A 25,793-nucleotide genomic window follows, 5' to 3' on the forward strand; every position below is an offset into this window, starting at 1 on the left:
AACTGATATGACATTTTCTACAAAAGGAGTCCACAGTTCATACTAGCTTTGGCAATGACTATCACAAGGTCAGACTCTCTCTACTCCAATTCCACCTTTTCCAGTAATCTAGCCCCTCCCACACCATCATGTTTATGATCTATAGGCACAAGCTTTCACAACTAACACTCTCTCTAGTCTAGGAAACAGAGGCTCAGGACAGCGGGGATGGTGGCACAGGAGGCACAGATAGCATTCCTGACTGTCACTGATCTGCCATGTAGCCTTGGGATCGTGACTTCATTTCTGTGCCTTAACATTAGGATTTAGTACTAAGCTCTTGTAAAGTACTGTGCTGTCTATGGATAAAAAACACTTTGCAAGATAACCTATTTAGCACCGACTATTATTACTTCCCCATAAAGGTTGTTCCCTTGTGTCTTAGAAAACAACCATGTTTGAAGGAATACTCACCTTTTACCCAAACACGTAAGGAGTTACTAGATTTTGTCTTTCCACCTGCTTCCACAGTACATTCATAGACTCCTGTATCTGAAGATCTAGCCACAGATATTTCATATCGTGCATCTCCTTTGCCTGATACAGTCGTGAACACAACTTTGCCATCCTTAAAAATTGTAAAATTATGCTTCAGCTGGAAATCGGTACTTTTGCTAATATCAGCATGGCAGACAATTGACATAGGATCTCCGTTCTTTACTTTGAAAGACGGCTGAACCTTGATTTCAACTTTGTTGAAAGTAAAAACTTCATGGGGAAAAAAAAAAGATTTATATTTATTTTCAGTTAGTCCAACATAATACTGTTATCTCGAGCTGCTACATGTTAGTCACAACAATCAATTCGTTGTACCCTACTAGCAGGTGTTATAATTTTTGTGTCAGATCTCGCAGATGTTGACCACTCGCAGTGGTAGCAGCTTTACCTTCCACTGCACAGACATACTAGCGGCAACTACGGATTGTCACAGCACACGCTGTTTGTCTGCTCAGTCTTTGCCTTGGGAGACTGAGACGATTATTGATTTGGCTATGCTCATGGCCAAATCTACTGAATTCCCTAGAAGACACAGAGAACACTGGAATAGGTTTGCAGCTACTTCTTGGTTTTCCTTATTTCTCATGGTTTGTTGTCTTCAACCCTAATTTGCAGTAGATCTGAGAGGTGAACAAAATTTTACATTTATACTTGTCTGAATAAACTGAAAAATGACAGTAAAACTCTGCTTAGAGTTTTATTAAACCCCAAGCCAATTCATCCCCAATTAGCAGAAATCCCTGGAGTTATCCCAGTATTTTTTATCTAAAAGTAAGGTTAGGGTTATGTCATTCAGCAAATTCCACTTTAAACATGTAACTCACAAGCTTGAGATAATCTTAAATCTCTAGTTTAGGATAACTAGAGCATAATATATTGGGTTCAAGTTCTACAAGCGAACATGTACAATGCCTAACTTCACGTTGTTGGCAGTCCAGCAGTCATATTCTCAAGAGTCCCAGAGTCCATACCCTGATTAATTCAAATACAGAATCATATACAGAAGCAATGCTTTCAATTAATTTAGAATTTAAATATGTTAGTCCCTGAAAAAATATACTGAATACAATATTCATATTTTAAAAAATTAATTGATAAGCACTTTAAGAAATAAAGTTTATAATAGCATTAAGATATAAGTATAGTGCTTCTGTGTTTATAACTACAGCAATGATAAATAATTTGTAGCTTAAAATTTAGAATTATTAGAATCCTGGTATAACTAATATTTTTATTCACACAGCTAGATCAATAGGTGTAGAGAAAGATTTCTGAGTTCATTCACTTTCCCTTCATTTAGAACTTACAGCTTTTGGGTATGCCCATTTTGGCCTGGATTTGTATTAAAAATTTGCTACTAGAACAGGAGAGTTTTCTTGCATCTAAAGAAGTCCCTTGACATCTACACTTACCAGCTATTTATAAATCGTCCTTGCTAGAGAGAGTTTTGGGCGTAAAACCAATGCAAAAGTTGTAAATATCTTTGCATGTGAATAGACTACATGACAACAAGAAGCAAACTTTTCCAGTGATGGAAAAAAGGAAGTATGCAGCATGTACGTGCTGGAAGTCAGCAAGATGATAACGTGAAAAGTGAACGCATTCCTTTCAGAACGCAAGCTCTGTACTCTGCTCAGACAAGAGCTTTTCTTTTGCAAGAAAAGAGCAAGAGAGAGTGCCCTTAACTTATATTCTATAATTTTATCTCCTTGCTTGTGGGCATGGAAGAGTTTTTTTAAAGACCAAAACAAAATGCTAGTAATTACATTTCCTCTCCCATCTTTTCTCTTGTATGCCTCAGTAAAGCAAATTACTCTAGGAAAGATTTCACCAAAACATGTATTAAAGTACGAGCAGCACATCTCTCATTTAAACACTATACCAAGAAACACCACCAAATAATACCTTTTTTTTTTTTTTTAAACATTGCCAAATTTTGTACCGAGCTGTAGTACTGCAAATCCAGATATACTCTGTTATGGATGCACAACAACAACTGAGGAATTAGTTAAATAACTTATTTAAAATTTGTTTGTGAAAAAAAAACTATCATTACCTACCTTTCTCCTGAGTGTAAAGTTCTGAACCTGGGAAAAAAATGAAAAAAATGTTATTTTTCAAAGCTTACAGATTGAGAGACAGTAACGGGAAACAATAAAAAGCCCCAACAAACCACAAATAAATCAGAAACACATTCACCCACACAGATATTTAGTTATCAAACTTACACTGCAAGAAAATCACCAGAAGAGCAAGATACATCTCGTTCCTGAAGAACAGACACTTAATTCCAAAATAAAACAATATTCATCATCAGAAGTGACGCCTCCAGGTACCAAAAACAGGTTATGTTTTTTTTCTGTTGTTGTTTTATGGAAACAGATAAAATTTTGCCATCAAAATTTTTAAGTTTTCCCAGATCTTCAACAGAAACTGGCTAGATCAAGTAATCGTTCCCATTACTGGAAACTGGAAATGGCAAACAATGAGAATCTATCTGCTGCTCACAGACAGATTACTGTTCAGGAAGTGACTAGACTTTTCCTGAGGGCGCCACCAAATGCATTTGCTTTGTTTAATTTCTTAAGGTGTATTAAAAAAACAAGAAGTTCCAATGACATTTATCCTGCAGTTCCTGTCAATACGGGTATTTTTAAGTCGCGATTAACCATTTACGAACACAAATTACCTTTGCTATTTGGCCTCAGCAGATCCTTGAGCAAATATTTCCCTTCATCCTGACATGGAAACCTCTTTCAGAGAACACACGTACATAATCATTCATTTTTCCTCTTTACCTCCATTTATAGGTGTCTCGTCTTTGCTGTGGTGAAGAACAGCTTTACACTAGGGCACACAATAAATTCCAATTGTCTCAGAAACCATAGTTACTGTTGTGTTAGACTAGAATATTGACAGATGGACCTCTCATACTATCATCATATATAAATAACACAGAACTGCACAAGATTTTATTTTATGTAGTTAGGACAGTCCAAAACATATACAATCATAAAACTTAAACCCCACAAGAAAAGAACTGGTTGGAGCTCTATTTCTCAGCAGAAATCTGAAGCAGCACTGGCACAATCTGAAATAGAGAATACACTGTAGCGAGAGTTAAATCTGCTAGTAGCTTGAAACTTTGAATTCAGGCATCCCTGAGAGATCTTCTCACCTTTTCTGTGTTGTTTAGTCTTTTGCAATAGCATAAGTAGCCGGACAATATTGCAGCCAAACTGAAATCAGGGATGATTAATTCTGCATCCAAAACACTGAAAGCAGAAATTGAACAAATGTGATCAGAGAAGGAAAAGTTGCAAAACATCACACTTCAGCATTTTGCCCTCAGTTTCCACTGGTATAAATGTCTGCCTAAGATACAGTAAGGAACCGATGTAAAATTCATAACACTTGAGTAACTCAACTTCCTTTAACAAAATGGAGGGGGTTTCTCTGATTATGGATGAAAGCCTAAAGAAAACAGAAAGCCTAAAAAAAGCCCAAACACAAGTAAATCAGTAGCCATCAGCTTTGATGTAGGTGGAATTGTGCTGAAGATTAGTTGTGAAAAAAAAGTAAAATGTAATCATTATCCAAAATCTCATAACCATGACCAGTTTCTTGATATTCAAATGGGGAGGGGATGGGAGAGATGGGCAGAACAAGGAAGGCAAGAGGATTACAGAGAAACCTGTCCCAATCTTTCCTCTTCTACTTTTCTTACTTCGTATGAATGTGTTTTTAACCATAAATAATCTGACATTGCAGAAGTGGCAGATTTAAGCACCTATTTCATTTTTCCAGAAAAAATTTACTCTGTAACTTTAAGGAATTCAATGTTCAGTACCTCAGTTGTTGAGGATATTCCTTCTCAGTTTATCAGTCCTCTTTTAAGTCAGACTTAAGTCATTCCACTTGATCCCTAACACTGACTTGGTCTGTAGGCTTGATAAACTGAGTTGAAATCATGCCCTTCAAAAAGTGTGTCTCAAGTTCTGTGTTGCAAAACTCCCTAAGTAATGATTTAGTTATTCTTGACAATAGAGTGCTCAACTCTTAATCCTTTTGATTCTTTCCTTTGTAGACAGAGTCAATGCTTTCCTTTACTTGTTAAAAGTCTGCTTAAAACAATGCGAAATACATACACAGAAGTCTATTAACGAGACATACAGTTCTCATAAGCTTCACTGTTTATATGAAACACCTTTTTTTTCTCCTGGGGTCAATGAAAACTGTATTTTTCCCAAAAAACAATAGTTTAAAGCTGTAAGCGTACTTTAATTCTCGCATTACACATATAAGCACGGTATTTTGCAGAAGGAAACAGGAGGGAAACATTCATCTGATTCACAATGTATCAGCAATATGAGCAAGCATCGATCTAGCTATTTTGCAGGGAGGAAGTACAGAATGGCACAATAGTCATAGCAGTTAATGACTAAGAAGTAAGCCAGTTGACTAGCAATAGCATTTGTTCTGCTTAATCCAGTCTGTTTCAAATACACCACCAACAAAAGACTGATGGTTTGGGTGGTTGCCAACAACGGTCTCCAGAGCCAGGTAAAGGAAAAGAGGAGGAGGACACATGGCAGGTGGAGAACAAAGCTAGATCAACTTTTGCCATTGATAACAAAAATTAGGAAGGAAGGAGATTTCCCCCTTCCCCCTTTCCCCATAAAAGAATTCAGCAGGACATACAAAGCTCAGCAAAACCACAACAGTCTTTCCCACGGAGGGGACAAAGGCCACAGCAACAGAAGGAGAAAGTGAGTGTGGGCCACCATCCTCCAGAGTGAGCCAATATGGTTGAGTTCAGAACCAGGCTAGTTTCAGAATTGGGTGGAAATGACAGCTTTTAGGATGAACTACGTCCGGAGCAAGGTTTAATGGTGCCAAAACCCAAGGCTGTTGTGAGATGTCACTCCCAAGTGAAAGATGTTCCGTAAGATCTCACAGTCCGATTCGACTGTCATATTCTTGATAAGCCCTCAACATTGCCCCGGAGAAGAAAATCTAGGTGATATTGACCAAAATCCAAGAAGTAAATTCAGCTGCAGGATTTAAGCCAAAATACTTGGAAACTTGGAATAAAAGCATTTTAAACATGAAAGAATGGCTTGAGACCATCTTCCATTGTTAAACTGGAAATCAGATTGACTTAAAGAATTTAAACTTAAAAGTACTTGTCCCAGTAATACAGCTACATATTTTCCTAACAGTCATCTTATTGTAATCTCTCATGATACGTTTTTCTGAAATACAGAAGATGAAAGTTATTCTACTGTACGTCATATAAAGAACTCTATTCAGTCCCTATTATATTTCTGGCAAAAGTAGGATTGACCTCAAAAACACAACACATCTTCTGACGCAGACAGAATAGGAATTACAATCTGATGCAATGCTCTTTGAAACCTGTGGGAATCATTACATTTAATCTACTGCCCAATGAATTAGACCCTTAAACATTAAAGTTGTGCTCATCTGGGAATTTATGATCGCTGTTTCTGCTGGCTGGGTGTCCCCCGCTACTTGCTTTTGTATGACATTTCCTAAAAACCATCAGTTCTGTCATCTGAGCAGAGCTTTGCCTAAAATCAGAAGCAAAGCCTATATTCCTAGCTAAGGGCAAAAATGCTGAATAAGATTTTCAATTTTTTCCCCCTGCAAATACGATGTTTTCAGCCAGTCCCTTATGACAGGAAAGGAAGCCAGGAGTTCACACCACATTTCAGCTGTTTGTTTTCATTTGCTCTCCAGCCGGCTGGCATGACAGTAGAGAGCACACCGCAGTGCCGATCTCTAGGACTGACGTCTTACTTCCTCACAGAGCACATGCTGATTCCAGCAAATCTTCGGGGCCCCTAAGCTTTGTCTCCTGGCCTCAAACGCCCAGTTCCTGATGGGAGTTTACTTTCTTCAGAAAAGATGAAGTCTCTACATGTGTTGCCTTCAACTTCTATCCCACTGATTTAGTGACAAAACACTTCTCTTAAGGCAGCGTTCTGGGGCCATCAAATCTTGTTGCTGGTAACGGAGGTTCCACTTAATTTCTTGTATGAATTCACTGATTTTAAAAACAGTTAATTGCTATAAAGGTGTCTCTACCAATATTTAGGATTTTCTAAATCTTATTTAAAAATTTATAAAAATTTAGAGATCTGTGTCCATCTATACTGAAGTCAACACAAGCTTTCCTGTAACGAAATCAAGAATAGAAAAGTACCTTTGATTTCTAATCCCACAATCCCTGATGCCTATAATCGTTTAATCATTTTGGTTCCTTGCAACTGTGAACTATTTTGCTTAATTATCACTTCCTATTTCAGTATAGTCATAGATAATAGAATTATAACAAACGTTGCTGTTTTCACAAGTCTAGACAAATCCCTGGGGACCTGGGAATGAACTGCGTTTGTTCTAGATATTTTTTTGGGGTATACTGTCTTCTCTTGAATGTGGGACATTTGCATCATTTGTCTTTATTTTAAAAGTGTTTCACTGTACCTCCCTAGGGAAAAATAAAAAAATTAATTTTATCCCTGGATTTGAATATTTACAAAGAACATTAAAGAAATTAACATCTTTCTTCCAGAAGTCTGGAAGTTCTACAATTTACAGAAACTAGATTGCCAAAAGTTTGTGCCTCTCAGAATAAATTGCATTTCACAATGGCACCATCTGCTGGGAGATAACCACTACAGCAAAGCACAGATTCCCTTCTCTTTTCTAATTAAACCTATGATTAATGATATCTAACACCTACTCCAAATGGCAATATAAATTAGATCCGGAAAAGCAACTGAAGGAAGCAGGAAGCTGATAATGAGCTAATATCGCTGAAATCTTGCTTTTGAATACAAGAGGAGCTTATTATTGCTATTTGGCTTTAGACTTCCTTACCGATATGGTGCAACATTGAAATTAACACTGGGAATCTGAAGTCTTGGCTTGTATTTCATGTAGCATGCACTTTCATGTACCTTAGAAATTCATCTAGACAAAGGAGAGAAATTTATTCTTTCAGAGGTGTGGAATCTATTTGTTGGTTTACATTATGATCGTGGTCTCTGATACCACCTCTCAAACTTTCTCTGTTCCAGTAGTATGCGTAAATGACTGATTCTACACCTTGAAGACATTTTTAACTGCTGTCTTCTACTGGGTTAACAAATTCCTCAGATTAGAAGCAGACATCACAGACTGTGTCACTATCACACTCTGTGCTTATCTGGCAACATACCAGAATTTGCACTTGTTTTGCTTAACATCCAGCATTGCTGGATGCGGCAGAAAAACAGCTTTGAGCTCTGCAATAATATCCATTGCAGAGTATGGACAGTGCCAGAGAAAAGGTCAGAACCTTCTGGCTGGAGACTGAATTAACTCTGGAAATATTTTTCCTTCTCTGTACATTCCCATTGTTTTTGTATTGCTTGATGAGTCTCCAAGCATTATTCCATATCAGTTTCATAAGTAAAATTCAGTTGGTAGTCACTCAACAAGCTGATCCAAGCTGACAGAAAATCTTTCAGCAGACTTTACACAAACCAAGAGGAAAAATTTATCTGCTTCCTGACCTGCAGCAGGTGTCCACACACAGCCGTTGCTGCTCCCGATAACTTCTGGTTAGGATGCACAAAGGGGAGATACTCCTCAGAGCACACAAACAGAAGTCTGAAAAGGGCTCGAAAACAGACATAGTCCTTGCAGGTTTCTTCTTTCTTTTTTTTTTTCACGCTTTTTTCATTCAGTATGTTAAGCATTCAAAGTTAAAAAAAAAAAAAAAGTTAATTTTTGCCAAAGGTGAGGAAGCTGAAGTTAAAATTGCACCTATGAGTTTGTAATGACGATTAAGAGCATAGTCCATTTTTTTAACCTGTAGTTTCTCATACCAATTCCTGAACACATTTGTCTGGAATACTTTTCAGACAGAGATGTCAGAATTTATCGCAAGAGAAATGCATTAGTAACCTCAGTCTTTTGTGCCTCATCAAAATTTTTCTTTTTCCTTTTTTTTGGGGGGGAGGGAGAAAGGGGGCAGAGGGAAGAAGTACCATTTTAAAGTATTTCATCTTTGGGGGACTTGGGAGCTGTGAAGTTAATCAAATTGGGTACCCAAAAGTACCTTTCACCTGCTGACATGTTCCTTGCAATTCGCAGTTCATTCACTACATGAAAATTTGCATTCAGAACCCGACGATCACCGCGAGAAATTTAAAACTATCTTAAAACTGCGTATAGAAAAGATCCTTTCCTCTTCCACTCTTACTTGTCCTCTAGAAAAACAACCTCCTCACAATCAAATACGAGGCAGTTAAAATAAACTGCTGACTTGCTGCCCCAGGCATTTTGAGTAGGAGTGTTAAAATACGGTATTCTGTGATGATCTAGCCATATCAGTAAAACCTTTTTTCAGACAAAACAGAAGGAAGGGCTTAATTTAATTCATCACCAGACATAACTGTCAGTATATGGCGATTTCTAGCAAAGCATTCTGCAGACATCTACCCTAGCAGATGCTCTTCCAGAACGGAGGACCTCTCAGCGTAAGAAACTGGGAGTGGGAATAACTTTAACAATTCTGCTGAAACATGCAAATTTCCCTGGAAGCCTAGAATAGGACAGATACAGTGTGAGGCCTTCACAGCCTTACTACAGAATGCTATCTCACGCTATTTTCATTCTCAAGTCAAAGAATTGACCTTGTGAATGAAAGCTCAGTTTGGCTCTTATTCTCTTCCACCTGCTTGCCTCAGGCAGAATATTGTCACAGCACCAAGTGACACACACCTCCCCTTCAGACTTTTTAACTTACTTGTTTTGGCTGGATGACTTCTGTTCCTTACTTTTTGTTAAATTTATTCAGGTCTTCCTACATATAGAACCACATTAATTCCAGGCAGGAAACTTGTAAGTCTAATAAAAAGGGAACTTGAAGCTCGCACAGTATCTTATTGATGCTATAGAACTCTATGTATACGTATTGAACTGATCAACATCATATTAGTCCAAAGTTGATGGCCAACTCTGCCAAAAAAAACAATCAACATGGAAGTAAACTTTGTTTACTACTATCTAGGACACTCTTCAAACGATTAATGCACTAGTGTTCAAAGGTAAAGTCAGTATTCAAAACCTCACAGAAAAGTAATGCCAAGGGCTAATTCTGCCTTTTTTCCCTGTTTCACATTGATCGTATGGCCAACCAGATGCCATATGTTCTCCTTGCTGAAGGACAAAATAAGACAGTAATATTTTGCCTCGGAGTAATACTACAGGATTTAATGAAGCTCATTCTCTTAAATCTGGGACACTTCCAGCACGCGTGGAAAAAAAGTACTGCCTTAAAGCCTTTTACAAAGCCGCCATAAAGACACTATCCACCTTCAGATCTGTTGAATACTCATCACAATTATATCCACATAAACCAGCAGAAATTAAAAGTGTTATTCTAAGAGTAGTGCTTGAGAATAAGAATGCATCATTGGCATGCACAACTCCCATGAGTACACACAGTCTGCTGGATTACGCTTTAACGAAATTTTAGTACATCCAACCCTTCCTTGCCCTTATAGGACTCAGTAGTCAAGTAAATTTTTCTGTAAGCTTCTTTATATCTACTTAACTTAATAATTTATGTTATGAACTTCATCTGAAGTCCCATTTTCTAACCAGGACATATTATTACTCCCCCAGTGGTGATCTAGCAATTGCAGTCTGGATTTTATACAAACTTCATCAGTAAGCCTCAGCTACCAACTTCTACCATAACGGTTCAAAAATCTTTTTACATAAGAAGTATCTCTATTAATGCTCTGCAAAGCAATTATGAAAGTCGAGAAGCAAACAGGTATTAGAGCAGTTGAAATAGTTATGCACAACTATTGTAATGTTAAATGAAACACAGCTCTTCCCTGTAATCCTGCATGTATAGTTGAGATGAACGGGATGTGTCAAAGAAAACATATTCCCTCCTATTTCAGCCCCTAAACCCAAATTTCAAGGGGAAAAAACCTCAACAAAACAACCCAAAACCACCAAAACAAGCACTGAGGACACAGATGCACCGAACCGCAGGATCTCCTCCCGAGGCGAGCGCGGGAGCAGGGCTGCTCGGCAGAGTCCAAACCAGCCAAGAAAGGCACGGAGAGCTCTGGAATTGCCCTCCTCCCGTCCCAAACGCAGACCGGTTTTCTGAACCAGCCCCTCGTCCCTCGGCACCCAGGCCGCGTGTCCTGAGGGGACCAACCACGCTGCCTGCACACACGTTATTTAAAGCTGCTGCCCTCGAGAGATCCTAGTGACAACTAAACTTCTCTTTTCTACGGTCAAAGTCACAGCTCACAATAACTACTCGCTATTACACACCGAATCAGTAAAGCGTTCAGTGCCCGCTCCCCCAGCGGCTCCCCGCAGCAGGAGGAGTGGGAGGCGGCTGGCGGGCTCCGTGACCCCTCCGCAGGCGGCCGCCGGCTGTGTGTGAGGGAGCCGGCAGCCTACGGCGCCTCCCACCCGCCCTGCCCGCGCCTCGGGGGAAGGCCCAGGCCCCCTCATCGCCCGCAGCCACCGGCGGGCCGGCGCCAACAACCCAAACCGCCGCCAGCACCGAGGGAGGCGGCCGCGGGCGGCGGGGGCTCCTCGCCACAGCCCTCAGCGGCCTCCCGGCGGCTGCCCCGTGCCGGCCGCACCCTCCTCCTGACAGGAGGGAGAGACCGCGGCCTCCTTCCACAGCTTTCGGGACACCTCTCCACCTCCATCACCTAGCTGCGAGCGTCTTAAGGCCCTTTTTTTGTGGTTTTCTGACAAAAAAACAGGCTCCCACAACAGGAAGATGCACGAGCGCTCATGGTTCTTCTCCCAGCAGCTGCATTTTTACAGTTGCTTCCTGCCAGCTGCAAAAAAAAAAAAAAATTCCAGTCTTGTGGTTAGTTGTCAGCATTTCCATAGAAGAAACATTTGTGAGGGTAGGGTGGAGGTTATCTTAAAAGAAATTAAACGAAACAAGCAAAACAAGGAGGAAGGAAGTTACAAAACTGTGAGGAAACAGAGCAGGCCTTGAGAGGGATTTTGCATTATACAGAAGAGGACGGACTCAGGAGGGCCTTGTCTTGTTACCTTCAGAAACTGGAGACAAAGAAGTAAGAAATAAGGCAAAGATCACAACAACGCTTTTAAGTAGTATGTATACTTATATATATGTATATGTAAGTAAGTCTGTATAAGTAGTCACTTCTTCACATACAACAGGGCCTAGAGTTCTTCAGAAGGCATTGCCCATGTATAGCTTAAGATCGCATTTACTTCACCCAGAGGATGACAAATAAAGGACGTCTACTTGCTGTAGCGATAATTATGTAGCTTTGTATTACTGATTAGATGACCAAATTAGTCATCAAATTCGTTTCTGCAGTGGTGTTGAACTCAAGTTCCTGATGAGATTTGTACTTTCTAGTACAAGATCTCCCTTCCTCACAGCTTAATAATCGAAGTTCGACCAAAATAGTTCCCTAACAAGCTGGCTAGCTATAAGTATTTATTAGCATCTTAAAACTTCTATAGATTGTTGTTGTTTGGTTTTGGATTTTTTTTTTAAATTACATTGCTGCTAAAAAAAAAAACGGTAGCACGTATTCCCTAATTCTCAGCCATATGATCACTTGCATTATTTCCAGCAAATGTGTGACTGTTTGATATGAATCAGTGATCTCATTCACTTGTAAAGAGCAGTGCAGGAAAGATTATATACAGTCTTGCATACTGCATGGCAGCACAGTTCCACCACACAGTTTTTCACATGGAAAAACTGCTGATCATGTCAGTTACATCTTAAATAACATTTGGTTGTATCCCAAACTGCTGTTCCTCACTCCACAGCTTTTTCTTCTGACCACTGCTCTGTCTGCCATAGGCTAAATGTAAGTGGAATATTACAAAAGTCTTTACACAAACATCAGTAAAGATCAGCGCTGTTTCCATATTTAGGACTTCCTCAACCCCTAGAGCCACTCCTCAAAGATCTCCACCAGCTGCCCTGCTCAGTGTCAAGAAGATGTTTTTTCTTACAATTCTGCTGTTTTCCTACCGTAAGCCAAGGACATACTTCTTACATATTACAAATCTTTCTAAACAAGAACCATTGTTTCTTGTCTGAAAGCTTTCTTTTCTTCTCTTAGTTCAAATGTCTCATCAGATTCAGAAAACTACAGCAAATGGCAAAGGTAGGTTCTCTTTTTTTGACTTCGGGTTATGTGTTGAAATTGACTGTTAACAAAAAAAATAGGGGAGGGATTTAAAAATGTCCAGAAACTTCATGTAAAATTAAATCTTTTGCCCCTGTCTGTGCAGGGAGGCAGTTTACAAGTTTCTTTACAGTCAGCTGTCTCTTTGCTGACCTGTATGTACAGTCAAAATTGCTTTAAGTTGTTAAAACGTATTTTTTCCCCTCTAAGTGTCATAATTCATGTTAGTCATGACTAGTTTATTACTATTTTCTATGAAAATACAGTACGAGTTTTTATCACAAATTTATTTGTATAATCTCGTAAAAGCAAACTAATTTGATAGACTGTCAAGGCTCCTGCTGCTAGTATTCAGAAGGTCAATTCTGCCTTTTTACATATGGCCACAAATAAAATACTGCTTTTACTTTCAGGTTCATGTACTACCTCTCAACTAGCATATAAGGTTACTTTCTCCTACGATTAACATCCCATTATATTTATGGTTATCTTTTATACTTCTATTATTTTAATTGCTGCTGTAGTTCAAAAGTATTTTTGTTAGTTCATCCGGATACATCAGTTATCTTCGTGTGTACATGCTCTCTTTTGCTTGAAGACATGCATTTTTCATCGTTTGAAGCTGCACACTGATTTTGAAAAATATAAAGTTGTGTTGCCCACTACCAAAGGTGGAAAAAAAATAAAATAATGACCTGTTTCAACAGAAATAAGGATAGCCTGGTCCTCAACATATTTTGGGAAAATTCTGAGTTTGTTGGATGATAGGTGCAGTGAACTCACTCAGAAGTTTCTTCTTTCCAGAGATGCTGTCCAATCCCAGGCTCATGTCTGTTCAGAGGACTTTGAATGTAGTGATGAACCAGAACGTGAGCCTCTCCTGCCACTCAGACTCTGGATCTCCACCTGTCACATACACATTGTTTAAGCACAATCAGAAGGTATCCACTTTAAACAGGCCAGACTTGACCCCCGCTTTGTTTAACTTGACTATCAACTCTGCCAGTGATGTGGGTGAATACAAATGCAAAGCTGAGAATAAAGCCTCCAGTGACGGGAAATACAGCAACAGTCTCAACTTCACCCTTATAGGTATGTCTGGCTGTATACCTTCTCAGCTCATTTATTTTGGGGGCACATAGCCATGCGATGCATCTGCAGCAGCAGCAGTCATCAGGCTTTTGTTTGCAGCAGGTACTGTTTTGGACTGCAGTGTGCACCTGCCTTGATTGCGGAGCTGAACTTTATGGCAAATCCCTAGGATTTCATTAGGAGTCCGCAGCGTGACTCTTGTCTGGCTCACTCAGCCCTCCATCCTCAGTGCCTGTCTCACTTGCCAATGTTGCTGCTTAACTGCGAGCCTTCCTTTGGAGCTCGTCCTGTACTCAGTGATGCAGTCCTTTCAGTTTTCTTTTTACAGAGCCAATTTCCAAACCAGTGCTGAGCTCACCCACCTCTCAAGCAAAGAAAGGCCAGAATGTGACCCTGTCTTGCCTCTCGGAGAACGGCTCTCTTCCTATCACATACGTCTTCTTCAAAGGAAAACAAAACATCTCTCCCCCAGTGAAGATGCACAAGAGGGAAGCAGCTGTGATTTTTCTATATATCAGTTCCTCTAGTGACTTTGGAACCTATAAATGCAGAGCTGGAAATAGCTTTCGCAATAATACAAAATACAGCAACAGTTTCAACTTTACAGTAGCAGGTGCGCATGCATGAAAGTTTACCACTGTTGATAAACAGGGACCACACAAAATTCAGAAGGTTGTAACAATGCAAGTTTTTTTAGCCAGAAATTTTGTTCCTGAAACGTAATGGTCAAAATATGATTTTTGACAATACAAAAATAATCAGAGTTTTTAAAATTAATGCAAAAAAGATAGAATTCCATGCAGCCTAGATAGTAGGAGAAGTTGAAGTGACCATGAAGGATGACTTACTTTTACAAGAGACCCCTTGTCCACCTTGGGGAGAGTCTAGTTTCATTTTTCTCTCTGGTCCTATGAAAGGGAGAGTCTGCTGGCACCAGCAAGCTCCCTTCCTTCTGCTGTGGCAGTGCGCACTTTTACATTAACCACAGTTAATCCAAAAGCTGAAAGAAATGCAAAGTCTTGATATTAATTTACAGAAAATACTTAGAATATGAAACAACACTTCATTGCAGAAACACCTTTTTTTTTTCTTTTTGGCAGAAGAGAGAAGCCATTCTCAACCCCTGATAATTTCTCTTGGGCTGATCTTACTACTACTCATAATAGGATTTGCTCTCGCAATTCCGTTTTTCATAATTCCCTCATATAAAGCAAGTGAGTTATTTGAATGTCTGTTTTGTTTTCCTCATTTATGTTGTCAATACATTTTAGTGTTTGAACATCATGTTACATGTAGAGTTATGCTCTTGATATTTTAGGATGTTGCCAAGTCTCCTCTTAGCCAGCATAGGAACCTAACAAGACATTGACAAGGCAAAACCTCTGAGCTATGTTTTCGATGGCAGCTCTGGGATGGGGGAAGCAAAGCAACATGTAATCTAATCTAATACACATAAATATTGGAAGGAATTGGACGTCACTGATCTTAGTAAAGAAAGGAAATTCTATTTAAAATGCCCTTAGTTAAGGAGTAGTTTTTATCATGAAAATAAGATCTCCAAGTATTAAAAAAATATCATGGAGCTGTTTATTTCCCTCTAAGAAAAAATGATATATGTTTATAGGCATGTTTTTCTCTTACAATTTACAGAAAAACTTAAGTCTACCAGGTCCTCAACTGGCCTTACTTCACCAGTGAATGCAGAAGACGCTGAAAGCTACGTCATATACACAGAGATTGGTAAGTTCATGTTACTCCCCGTGCAGCCATGAAACTTACTTGTGGGAGTTTGGTTGAAGAACGCTATTATACCATTTGTAGCTGGGATGGGCAAATTTCTTCAGGTACTGCAAAAGCAATGGAAGGGGACTCCTACTACCACTCGGTGGGCAAGCTAACACTCCTACTGACTGTGCCTGGCAGAGGCATTATTTTAAGTCTCTCAGGATCCATGTTTGGCACTATCTGGCACCCACGCAACCAAAACTGCAACTAGTTAAATGAAGTTCTACACAAAAATCTACTGTAAACAGCAGTAAAATGAAGAATTGCATTCGGCAACTCATGGTGAGGACTGAAATAGCCATAACAGAGGAAAAGAAAATTAAAGATAGTAAGTCGATCAGAGGTGCGATGCCCATTTACTAAGAGACAAAAGTGGGCCACATGCAAGTTGTAGAAAAGTAAAACTTACATAGTTTCTGCATTCTGTTCAAAATTGTTCAGTACAAAATAGTTCTTCATTCCAGGTGTCTTAACTTTAACAAGACTCAAAGTCACTTCAAACTGAAATTATGAAATAATGCCAGACAACAAAACAACTGACCTACATAAAGACATTGTACTACTTCAGTTGCAGAAAACGCACAGTAATGAAGATGTTACATGAAAGCCACCATGCCATTAACTTGTAGTTTTCTACACTTGCATTATATGTGAATGTCAATATTTTCAAGGGAAACCAAAACCCCCAAAACAAACCAACAGCAAAGGTATTATGTTTCCTGTTTCTAAATATCAAAAGGGGGACCATTATCTCAGAACAAATCTGCCCTCCTGTTCCTGTAGGAGACAGGATGGTAGCAGCTCTGCTGCCTTAGCTCGGTGCTCGCTGCAGCCAGATATCAATCAGCTTTCTACCCACACAGCCTGCAAGGACAGTGACAATAGCTCTGGTGAGGCCCAGGAATGCTAAAGCACAGTAGATTTATATTCAATACGGAATCCTGCTGCTTTGTTTCAAGATTATTAAAAAAAAAAAAAAAGATCTGGTCAGTCTCTTGTAATTGATTTAATTGCTGTTCATCATCTTCACTCCAGAGCCTGTTACATCAGAAGAATACGTCAACTTTCCTATTATAAGAAGAGAAGATGAAAAAGGTGAAAACCTCGATCTATAATTGTGAAACATCTAATGAGCACAAATACGGTTTTGGGGAATCTTGCTGGGGAGAGGCAGGGTTTAGATACTAGCAGTTACATACTGAAACTGCTTACTTACTACAGAGAAATTAAAATAAGACTTTTTTTAGGGAAAAAAAAGAAAAAAAAAAAGCCCAAATAAAAAGCTTATCACCATCCTATGACCCAAAAATTCAACAGCTTCATTATGAAACCATGGAGGAGATGTTATTAGCGACCAAATTGCTGATGGTATATTAATTCTTCTTTTGTGTACCTGCACCAAAAAAAGGAATTACGAATTATGTTATTCTGGCTTTTAGCAGAGAAGGCGGCATGCCCTACAGTCTATTCAACAGTCTTCACTGGAGACTAAGTACAAGGTAAAATCTCTTTTGTGATTAACTTAATCATGTATTTTTAAAGAATCTTTCAGTCCTCAGATGTGATACGTACCACTAAATCTGCACAGAAAGAGATGATGTTTAGATACTAGTTTCCTGGCCTTATTATTTTTAGACAGATAATATAGCTCGTTCTCTACTAGCAAGCAAAATCCCAAGTCATAATCTCTAAGGACTTCAACTTAAAAGAAAAAGCAGAACAGATAAATATTGGAATTAACAAAGACCCAAATAGCAATCCCATTAGACAAACAGCAGCTTGTTGCCCAAATAAAAAACACAATGAAACAAAACAATGCCGTCACTGTCAGGTAAGATCCTGCTGGACACAATGTATGTCTGGCGTTACATGCATCTCATGAATAAGCAGAACGGAATAAATGATGTAAAGCTTTCACACAGACCCAAGTTCCTGTACATTTAACAATTCTCCTGAAATAGAAACTGGATTGTACACAAACATGAGATAATCAAAAGGCTTTAGTCAAGTATTAAAAAAAACCAAAAAAACCCAACCCAACCGTGTTCCCCTCTTAGGCACATGCTGAGGATCTGTATTTGGCCTCTGTACCTGCTGTTACCAGGCAGCAAGGATGGCAATTTCTCAGTTCAACATTACTTCAGCTCTCAGAGTAGGGATAGGATGCTAAAAGTAACATTTGGGACAGCTAACTCGAAAAAACAAATTCTGCATCCTGCTACAGGCTGTTTCTTACATGTTTCTGGGTTGTTTTAATGTCATTCCATAGCCAGCTTATGTAGAGTTCCACAAGTTCAGGAAGTCACACAGCCACGCTATGCTAGGCTTGCATTGTATCTAGCATTATTACTCCATGCAACAAGTTATATTATTTAGTGTATAGCAGTTACAAATAACCCATATATAGTTAAATAAGTACCACATTAACAGAAGAAATTTTTAAGGCAAGTTGCTGTGTTTCATGGTATCAATGACTCTCAGGGGCTGCATGCCTCGTTGCATACACCTTAAAGCGCTTTCAGACAGTGACTTAAAAAGCTGTGCACACATAGTACCCTCTACAGATCAGAATCACTCAATTTCATATCTGTACAAACTCTTGTATCTGATTTTGACTACAACACCTAGCTGTAGGATAAATATGATCACACATTAGTCCTTTTCCACCGTTTTCTATGTACAGACTTCTTTTGTCTACAAAAGTGCTTGTCAAAAACTGTTTACAATTTATTTCCTCTGTTACTCTTGGTAACATATTTCTGATTTTTATGTTTATCGAGTGCAAGATGAAATAGCTTAAATGTTGAAGAACTGAGGCCATGTGATTAAAATACATTCTACAAACAGACAGTAGAAAGATACTGACATTATTAAAACATTTAAGATTTGAAAGTCTTTTATACAAAATACCATTTTACGGCAGAGACCATAATTGTGTCAGCAATACACAGATGAAAGATGAGTTTTTAGGTTAGAATGGAGTATTTTCAATAAGCTAGTAAAATTGAAGACATGAAAGAAAATATGGTTAACCCTGCTAACGAGGGAGAAGTTTGTCCCTTCCCTCTTTTCAAGGTAACCTGGAAGACCTAGATGGTCTACATTTGACAGAAAACAGATGCACCGCCAAGTGTTAGTGGAACTATTTGCAGAGAAACCACTGAGTCCGTGACACCACAGAAGTCACTTCAGGCACAGATGTTTAAGAAATGCCTTTTATTCAATGAATTTAAGTTTACGCATTTTTGGCTGCCGTTACATACTTAATTAAAAAGTCCTTCAGCCTAGAAATGTGCATCATTTCCTTCATGGTTGTGTCTCTGCTTCTCAGCTGGACCACTCCATTCTCTAGGGTGGAATCGGTTATCAAGACGGTGAAGAGAACGCTCATCTCGTCATACCTGCAAAGAAAAGCGTACAACTGTTACTGCTTTTGGTGTACAACGAACTCAGATATGTACAAATGACCGTAAGCTGTAAATATTTATTCTGCTATGCTGCACTAAGTTCCATGTGAAGACACCAGTGTTCTTGTTGCCGTTCATTGCCTTCCTGATTACATTTCTTTAAATTATTTAGTTACTTTAGTACATAAAAAGAATGTTATTTAGTGACCTATTACAAGAATATTTTTGTAGAAGCAGAATATACCTTTTTTTTGTTATTTAATAGCAAGGCTTACTTTGAAGACTACTGTATATGAACAGTCGTATTTATTTTCTCTTGGGGAAAAAATACTCATCAATATGATCAAGGTCCATTGACATGAGCAGTGGTGTGCTCAAAATTCACTCCTGATCAACAAATCACCTATGAAACCTTCAAATGGAACAGCAGGTTTTATCTGCATAAATAATTCCAATCACATACGCTAATAGTAATGGTTCCAGACTTGGAAGAAGTTTTAAGTTCAGGACTAGATACAGTGTGCTATTTGAAATAGTACTTAAGAATGAAACCCAGAACCAGCCCAGATGCACGAATGGGGGGTGAGGGTGGGAAACACTTCTGCGAGCTTATGACTCATCTTAAGAAATTTATTTTCAATAGGAGAGTCTCTAACAGGCACTTCACAGTTCCAGAGAAACAACAATAACATGTGAAAAGCTTATACTTCACTTAATTTTAAAAATGAACTGACTTTGCTCTTTGTAATAAAACTAATTGAATCCAAGTTTATAGTTCGGGATACACGCCTTCAGTCATGTGGTTACTGCACTCGATGACTTCTTACTGAAAACAGGCATATTTTCGCTAGTCCACAGAAAGTCATCTTTCACCTTCATAGTTTAATTTACAAAAGACTGTTTCTCCTTACTTTGTATAAAGCTGTTCCAGAGATACCTGCACAGTTTCAAGATAACCCGGCCATACAGAAATTCTGTTTTCTGACAGTTCATTGAACAATCCTTGACAAACCTGTGTTTATTTAAAAACAAGATTTAAAAGACAGACTTTCAGGGTTTGAAATCCTTTACAAAGAAACCATTAAAACTCCACTGTGTGGTATTAGCATTCCTAGCTGGTGTTCATTTTCTGGCTGAAAGAATCTCAAAAGTAGAAAGCAGCTGGGCAATTAGATCTCCATTTCTATTTAAAAACATTCCAGTGTAATTTTCCTCCCTTCTGTGAGGGCTGACTTAATAACTGGCTTAAATAAAAACTTTAAAAAATCCTTCCGAAGATGTGACCCATGCGTTAAAATAATCCCGAAAGATTAAGTTGAGAGGGTTTTTTTTTATTTATTTTCCTTAATTTTGCATGGAACAAATATGAACTCTATTAACAGTACTGAAAGCAGTGTGCTAACGCAAGGAAGGCACCTACTACCCACCCTCTGCAGCGCACTCCTTCGGCTACAACTCACGAGCTGCATAGCGGAAGCACAGAGAAATCCCTGCAACCATGAATCTTTGAATGAAAGCAGCAGCATGATTTTCCCCAATGAAAACAGGTTACAAGGAAAGTCAATGCTCAAAGTTAAAATACTTTCTTACAACATACCTGTCTCAGCTCCGTTGTTGGACCTTTTCCTACATCCAAGGCCACTTTAAGAGGTGCTAAACAAGGATGAAGCTTAAGTACCTAATAATTTTACAAAAAGCAACAGATTACCAAATGCATTTAGTGTGAAATTCTAAACAGAACTAGGAAATACTAAATTTTTTCACTGAAATTAAGGTTCTAAACATGCCAAACATTTCTCATAGCACAAAATCCTGAATTAGAAGCAAGCTGTATTTTATATACCTAGCACACATGCCAGCTTGGTTAGCATGGCAGAAATTAGTCCATTTTGGCCGAGCCCCAGAAAAGAGCTGAAGTTTTGTTAGCAGAGCTCCATCGTCTTTAACGAAGCCAGAGTGATCAGAGACAGCCCAGCAGACAGTTACCAATCTACTGCCTGTTCTTGAAGACCAAATGGCTGTTTGATTAACAAGTGCTGTCTGAAAACGAGCACTCTAACTCCAAGAAACCAGGGTAAAAGTGGAAATAATGATGGTCCTTGGGAAATGCCCCCCTACCACCCGTGACCCGCTTTTTCTACTCTTCTCAGAAACCTTCAAATGCCGCTGGAAGAGACAAACTCCTCTTTCCCACCAACAGTAGCTACGTTCCAATTCCTCTTAACTCCTTCATCACTTGCACGGCAAGAGCCTACGTCTCATCAGAGAGGAGGTAAAACAGGAAAGGTGACCTCAGAACGAGAGAAAAATTGCCTATGCAGGTGAAAAGGGCGGCAGAGGCAGTCCCACGGGGCCAGCCTGTTGCGACCAGTGAGAAGTGTTCTGTCTGCACCTCTGGGGGAAGGGAACAGAGGATGGAAATGTGGAAAAGGGAGATATTTCCACACTTGAATTTACCACGTTGTCTGTGGGGTTTGTACTTAGACCTGCCTTGTCTGCCCTGCCTTGGCCCTGACATGACCTTCCATCATCCATTCTTCCTGACGCTTTCTACAGAAAGTTACCTTTCTCTGTGAATTTTTCTTTTTTGTTAATGGATTCTCAGCTAGCTGTAGAGAATCAAAGAGGTACGCTAACGCTCCTCGGTCCAGATTTCCACTCACAGAGAGAACATGAGGAACAACATTCTTCCTTCCATCTCGACCCTGAAGAGAAAAAAAACAACCACACAGGGATACCTCAACTACTGTCTCAAAGGGCCTTTTAAATGTATGAGACATTGAGCTCAAGCACCCTTATTACATTTTAAATACGTTCAGACTTACATTTTTAAAAGTTACCAGCAACCTTAAAAGCATAACAGTAACTAGCTAGGACTGTTAACACCAGGAAAGCGGATCGGAACAGGATGGAATTATTTTCCTCTCCTGCCTCTCTAATCATAAATTCAAATCTATGGCAAATACACTCAGAACTCTGCGTTTTCTTTTGGACGTCTGGAAATTACTTTCCAGTGACCACAGGGATCTGTCCCCGCGTTCTGAGAAATCACTATGTAACCCACAGTTTTGTAGGTTACGTTACAGTCTTCTGCCTCCCATAGAGAAATAAGCTGCAAAACCAGGAAAAGCAGACAGGACTGTCCCAGGGAGGAGAAAGTTGCAATTTACTGGTAAAATACCAAGTTACTCTCGTTTTAACTGTTCAGCCTGACTTTTCAAACATTGCCATTCACTAGAAGTTTGTCCCTCTCCAGCATATTCACTCGAAAGGTTTCCCACTGGTGCATTCCCCCTTCCAAGCGTGGTAACTTCTGTAACGCCATTTACAGTGTTCATAATTCACTCATCCACATATACTTCTACATATACGGAACTGGACAAGCTAGCGAAAGAAAAAACATTTACAGGTTCTTTTTGATGCGAATTTAACACTGCAAAACGTAGACTGAATTTGTCTCGACACCTACTCACAGATACAGGTAAAGGCTACACAACTGACAACAGCTGTCTTGTCAAAATAGCTCATTTCTAACTTAGAAGAATTAACTCCTTGCAAAAAAAAAACCCAAAACAAACCCAAAACATTATTTTATCTGCTTTTGAAAATGAAGGTCTGACTGTAGAGTATCAGTGATACCGTTTTTACAACAAAAGAAGAAAAAGATAGTCATAGGCTAAGCAGTTGGACCATCAAAGAAACCATTTCGCTCACATGTTATCTTTATCAAAAAACTTTTTAATATAGTAAAGCTTACAAGTAATTTTGAACTATCCCCTGGATACATCTGTAACAGTTCAGTATCACCAAGGTTCTTCAAAGTTTCTATTGTTTCTGTGCCCCAAGGAAAGCTGTAATGTAAATTAAATCCTCTTCTTCCTTCTTCATCCTGAAAGTCACTGCTGCTGAAGTTAGACGGGCCTACTGCAAACTGAAAATTAAACATGTAAGAGGTGATCACTACTGTGCATGCTGTATTAACTACAAAAAAACAAGTCTGTAATGCAACATGAAGTCTGTGATTTTCAGCAAAAGATTTTTATAAATTGCAGCCCAAATCTCTGTTGTTTTACAGCATTTTGATCTCAAATCACTTTGAAACACAAACCATTTGCCTTTCTGCAAGTCATGTTATAAACTACTTAACAGGTCCGTCATAAACTAAAGTAGTTTTTCCACTTCTCACAAGAAACACGCGCATTTCAGTGACAAGAACCGGCTAGCAATATAAACCATAAAACCGATCAGGGTGTCTGTTCCCCCCCTCTTTGAGATGTAACAGCGCAGACAACGTTTCCCATGGGCTGTTACCTTTCTCCACCATTGGAGTCTCTGGCGTAACCAGTAATCGAGCCACTGTCCCGCAGTTCTGGGAGAGCTAAACCATGCAAGCGAAGACGTGGTCCTTTCGCCTATTCTTTAAACAATAGCAAGGTCAGCAAGTTAACTCCTTCAAAAATAACAGGGAAAAAGCAAGAGACAGTATTCAAAAATAATTCAAAAGTGAAACAAATGCAAACAGTTGGTTTACATATGGAAAGGGATTAATCCCTCTATTACTCTACCTGACAGGGGTTTTGCTGTGGTGTTCACTTTCTGGAATAGAGTGAAAGCATACTCCAACTTGAGCGAGGCCACAAGGCAGCCTTTTGTTCACCAATTCTAAGCAGCTAGCATATTGTGCCAAAGCACCTGTCAAAAGACAAATCGCTAATTCTAGTAGTCACAGGAAAAATTTTATTCTTTTAATTCAACTGAGAATTAATGCAATACATGTGTTGTTTGTATGTGCAGTCCCACTAGCGTTAATGTTTTTCAAAGATTAGCTCAGCAGCCTGTAGCCCGATTCCTCCAGGTACTTTTGACACTGCAATTTTAACGTGCCTTTCCCCGAATTACACGGGACAGCATCCGATGTGCACTTCAGCATGAGCTGCTCAGGCTCTTGAAAAGCACACAGGCTCTCAGCACGCAGATTAAACTTTCCCAGCGCCCCAACACCAACTGGAAAATTCCCTTAAACGCAGCTGCTTCGCCCCCATCAAGAAAAACGCGAGCGGGCCCCAGCGCTCGGAGAGACCCGCCTCAGCCCGCGGCGACGGGCTCGGGCTCGGGACGTACCGGGGAGCAGGCTCTCGCGAAGCACCCCCGCGCGCCCCAGCAGCTCTTCCAGAGAAGGACCGCCGGGCTCCCGGCTGCAGCCCCCGCCCCGCAGGGCTTCGCGCAGCGTCTCCGAGCGCAGCAGCCGGAGCCCCTGCCCGGCCGGCGCAGCGCCGGCGGCGGGCGGGCCGTGGAGCGGGGCATCCACCGCCAGCACTTGCTCTCGGAAAGCCAGAGCCGAGTCCCACCACTGGGACGCCAGGTTGCCCCGCAGCGCGGCGCCCAGCGGCCCGAAGCCCGGGTGGCAGCCGCTGAGGTAGTCCCGCCAGGCCAGCGCCGGCCGCCGCTCCGCGCCGCCGCGCAGGAAGTGCCGCCGCCAGCACACCTCCAGCAGCTCCTCCCCGCCCGCCGCCGCCGCGTAGGGCCGCGACGGGGACCCGGCCTCCACCCTCTCCGACCCTCGAGCGGCGGGCGACCCCCAGGGAGCGCGGCCGCACCACCGTCCCCCTTGGCGGCAGCCCAGCGCCATCTTCCTCGCCTCCCCCCGCCTCATGGCGGGGGGGGGGATCACGGACAGGGCGGTCACTGCGCACGCGCCGCGTGCCCTCAGGGCCGAGCGGACAGACGGCGGCCGCGCACGCGCGCTGGCACTCCGCCGCCGCCCCCGCTTCCTTCGCTCCAGGGGCGGCCGCTCTCCTGCGCACGGCGGGGGCTCTTCCGCCGCCGGCATTTCGTGTCCTTCCGCCTAGCCCCGGCAGCCGGGACCCCGGCCGAGGCGGCAGCGTCTGGCTTTCCCCGTTCGGACGCGGCAGCCCCGAGCGCCCCGACGCGGGGACGAGTCTGTGGGCTGGGGGGAGGAGCGGGGGTGTGCGAGGACCCTACCCTTCCCCTTCGTGGGAACAGCTGCACGGGAGGATTTCTAGGGGAAGAGCCCACACGGATCCCCTCGGAGCCGCCACGCGTTGGTTTGCGCGGTGCGAAGCCGCGTAGAGCAGAGTTCAAGTAACGCGTCGCCGCGCGGCGGGCGGGGGCCCAAGGCCGCATCTGAGCAGTGGAAATTTCCACATGGGCTTAATCACGGGTTTGTACCAGCGCCAGAAGGTGGAGCTGGGAAGGGGAACCATCTCGCGAGCTGCCCGTCCTGAGTCGTTGTTTGTCCAAGTCCCAACACGCCGCAGCGAGCTCGGGCTCGGTTCTTCACTGCGCGGCCCCGAGGGACCGACCGAGAACGGGAGAGGAGGCTCCGCCGGCCGCGGGCCCAGCTGCAGGAGCGGGCAGAGGTACAGCTGGCGGATTTGCCACGAGCTCAATTTTATCAGAGTGTCTCTGGTAAAATTATCGTTATTTAGTAGAGCTCGTTTTTCATCATTTTATGTGCAAATGTGGAGAGCCCACCTTACCCCGAGCAAGACGCTCTGCCCTCAGGGAACACCTCCCCTGTGATGAAGGCAAAAAAATTCAAGCCATAGTCCCATTTTTCAAGTTGTGCCTTACTGATGCACTCCAGTAACCCTTATCACTAAAAGCAAGACAGAACTTTTGAGACTATTACTTCAGCTTCTAAAGGTAGCAAATTTAGACACAAAATTACATTAATTTTGTGTACAAGAATCCACAGTCTTAAAAA

The 25,793-nt window shown here is 41.0% G+C and overlaps 3 protein-coding genes and 1 long non-coding RNA gene across 14 annotated transcripts in view; 1 reads left to right on the forward strand and 3 right to left on the reverse strand.

Moving 5' to 3' along the window:
* Positions 1 to 3,103, reverse strand: part of PECAM1 (platelet and endothelial cell adhesion molecule 1) — a 34,203-nt gene extending 31,100 nt beyond the window's left edge. For 4 of the 8 annotated variants that reach the window (XR_010073233.1, XM_063351682.1, XM_063351683.1 and 1 more), the window contains exons 1-3: positions 2,766 to 3,102; positions 2,598 to 2,624; positions 454 to 747 (exon numbers count right to left, since the gene is read on the reverse strand). Coding sequence is in view for 6 of the 8 variants with exons in the window: in XM_063351682.1 (XP_063207752.1) it covers positions 454 to 747; positions 2,598 to 2,624; positions 2,766 to 2,799 (355 nt within the window). In the remaining 2 variants the exon portion in view is untranslated. Of the gene's footprint in view, positions 1 to 453; positions 748 to 2,597; positions 2,625 to 2,765 lie in introns of all 8 variants that reach the window. The other 4 variants (XR_010073232.1, XM_063351680.1, XM_063351685.1 and 1 more) reach the window with 2 other exon arrangements.
* Positions 3,104 to 3,123: 20 nt separating this feature from the next.
* On the reverse strand, positions 3,124 to 14,952 carry LOC134523162 (uncharacterized). Its single transcript, XR_010073246.1, has 7 exons — positions 14,723 to 14,952; positions 14,237 to 14,413; positions 13,566 to 13,688; positions 8,121 to 11,435; positions 7,444 to 7,536; positions 3,716 to 3,812; positions 3,124 to 3,384 (listed from the first exon to the last, which is right to left on the reverse strand). It is a non-coding gene; the product is annotated as an uncharacterized LOC134523162 (long non-coding RNA).
* MILR1 (mast cell immunoglobulin like receptor 1) lies at positions 11,423 to 19,113 on the forward strand. Of its 3 annotated transcripts, XM_063351693.1 has the most exons (10): positions 11,621 to 11,681; positions 12,526 to 12,626; positions 12,717 to 12,761; positions 13,587 to 13,874; positions 14,203 to 14,487; positions 14,975 to 15,088; positions 15,525 to 15,614; positions 16,695 to 16,754; positions 17,099 to 17,158; positions 18,991 to 19,113. In XM_063351693.1, the coding sequence occupies exons 2-9, from the start codon at positions 12,593 to 12,595 to the stop codon at positions 17,149 to 17,151; spliced, it is 969 nt and encodes a 322-aa protein (XP_063207763.1). In that variant the 5' UTR covers positions 11,621 to 11,681; positions 12,526 to 12,592; the 3' UTR covers positions 17,152 to 17,158; positions 18,991 to 19,113. The 3 variants fall into 3 exon arrangements, with proteins under 3 accessions (XP_063207761.1, XP_063207762.1, XP_063207763.1); XM_063351691.1 differs by having other exon boundaries at positions 11,423 to 12,626; positions 17,102 to 17,158; XM_063351692.1 differs by lacking the exon at positions 14,975 to 15,088 and having other exon boundaries at positions 11,423 to 12,626.
* POLG2 (DNA polymerase gamma 2, accessory subunit) lies at positions 17,198 to 24,975 on the reverse strand. 2 transcript variants are annotated; one of them, XM_063351688.1, is made up of 8 exons: positions 24,188 to 24,975; positions 23,632 to 23,758; positions 23,378 to 23,483; positions 22,824 to 22,997; positions 21,631 to 21,771; positions 20,664 to 20,744; positions 19,978 to 20,078; positions 17,198 to 19,060 (listed from the first exon to the last, which is right to left on the reverse strand). In XM_063351688.1, exons 1-8 carry the CDS (start codon positions 24,894 to 24,896, stop codon positions 18,895 to 18,897), a joined length of 1,605 nt encoding a protein of 534 aa, XP_063207758.1. In that variant the 5' UTR covers positions 24,897 to 24,975; the 3' UTR covers positions 17,198 to 18,894. The 2 variants fall into 2 exon arrangements, with proteins under 2 accessions (XP_063207758.1, XP_063207759.1); XM_063351689.1 differs by lacking the exon at positions 19,978 to 20,078 and having other exon boundaries at positions 18,933 to 19,060.
* Between the last annotated feature and the right edge of the window lie 818 nt (positions 24,976 to 25,793).

This window comes from Chroicocephalus ridibundus, chromosome 14 (genome assembly GCF_963924245.1).
Source record: "Chroicocephalus ridibundus chromosome 14, bChrRid1.1, whole genome shotgun sequence".
Classification (NCBI taxonomy): Eukaryota; Metazoa; Chordata; class Aves; order Charadriiformes; family Laridae; genus Chroicocephalus; species Chroicocephalus ridibundus.

Bases quoted from the DNA above. Each gene is read 5' to 3' on its own strand.
- POLG2 (XM_063351688.1), bottom strand. From the start codon at position 24,896: ATGCCGGCGGCGGAAGAGCCCCCGCCGTGCGCAGGAGAGCGGCCGCCC. The intron at 23,484-23,631 runs GTAGAGTAATAG...TATTGTTTAAAG, and splicing joins CACAGCAAAACCCCTGTCAG to AATAGGCGAAAGGACCACGT. The intron at 20,745-21,630 runs GTAACTTTCTGT...TAAAATTATTAG, and splicing joins AGAAAAATTCACAGAGAAAG to GTACTTAAGCTTCATCCTTG.
- MILR1 (XM_063351693.1), top strand. From the start codon at position 12,593: ATGTTTTTTCTTACAATTCTGCTGTTTTCCTACC. The intron at 12,627-12,716 runs GTAAGCCAAGGA...TTCTTCTCTTAG, and splicing joins AATTCTGCTGTTTTCCTACC to TTCAAATGTCTCATCAGATT. The intron at 12,762-13,586 runs GTAGGTTCTCTT...TCTTCTTTCCAG, and splicing joins AACTACAGCAAATGGCAAAG to AGATGCTGTCCAATCCCAGG.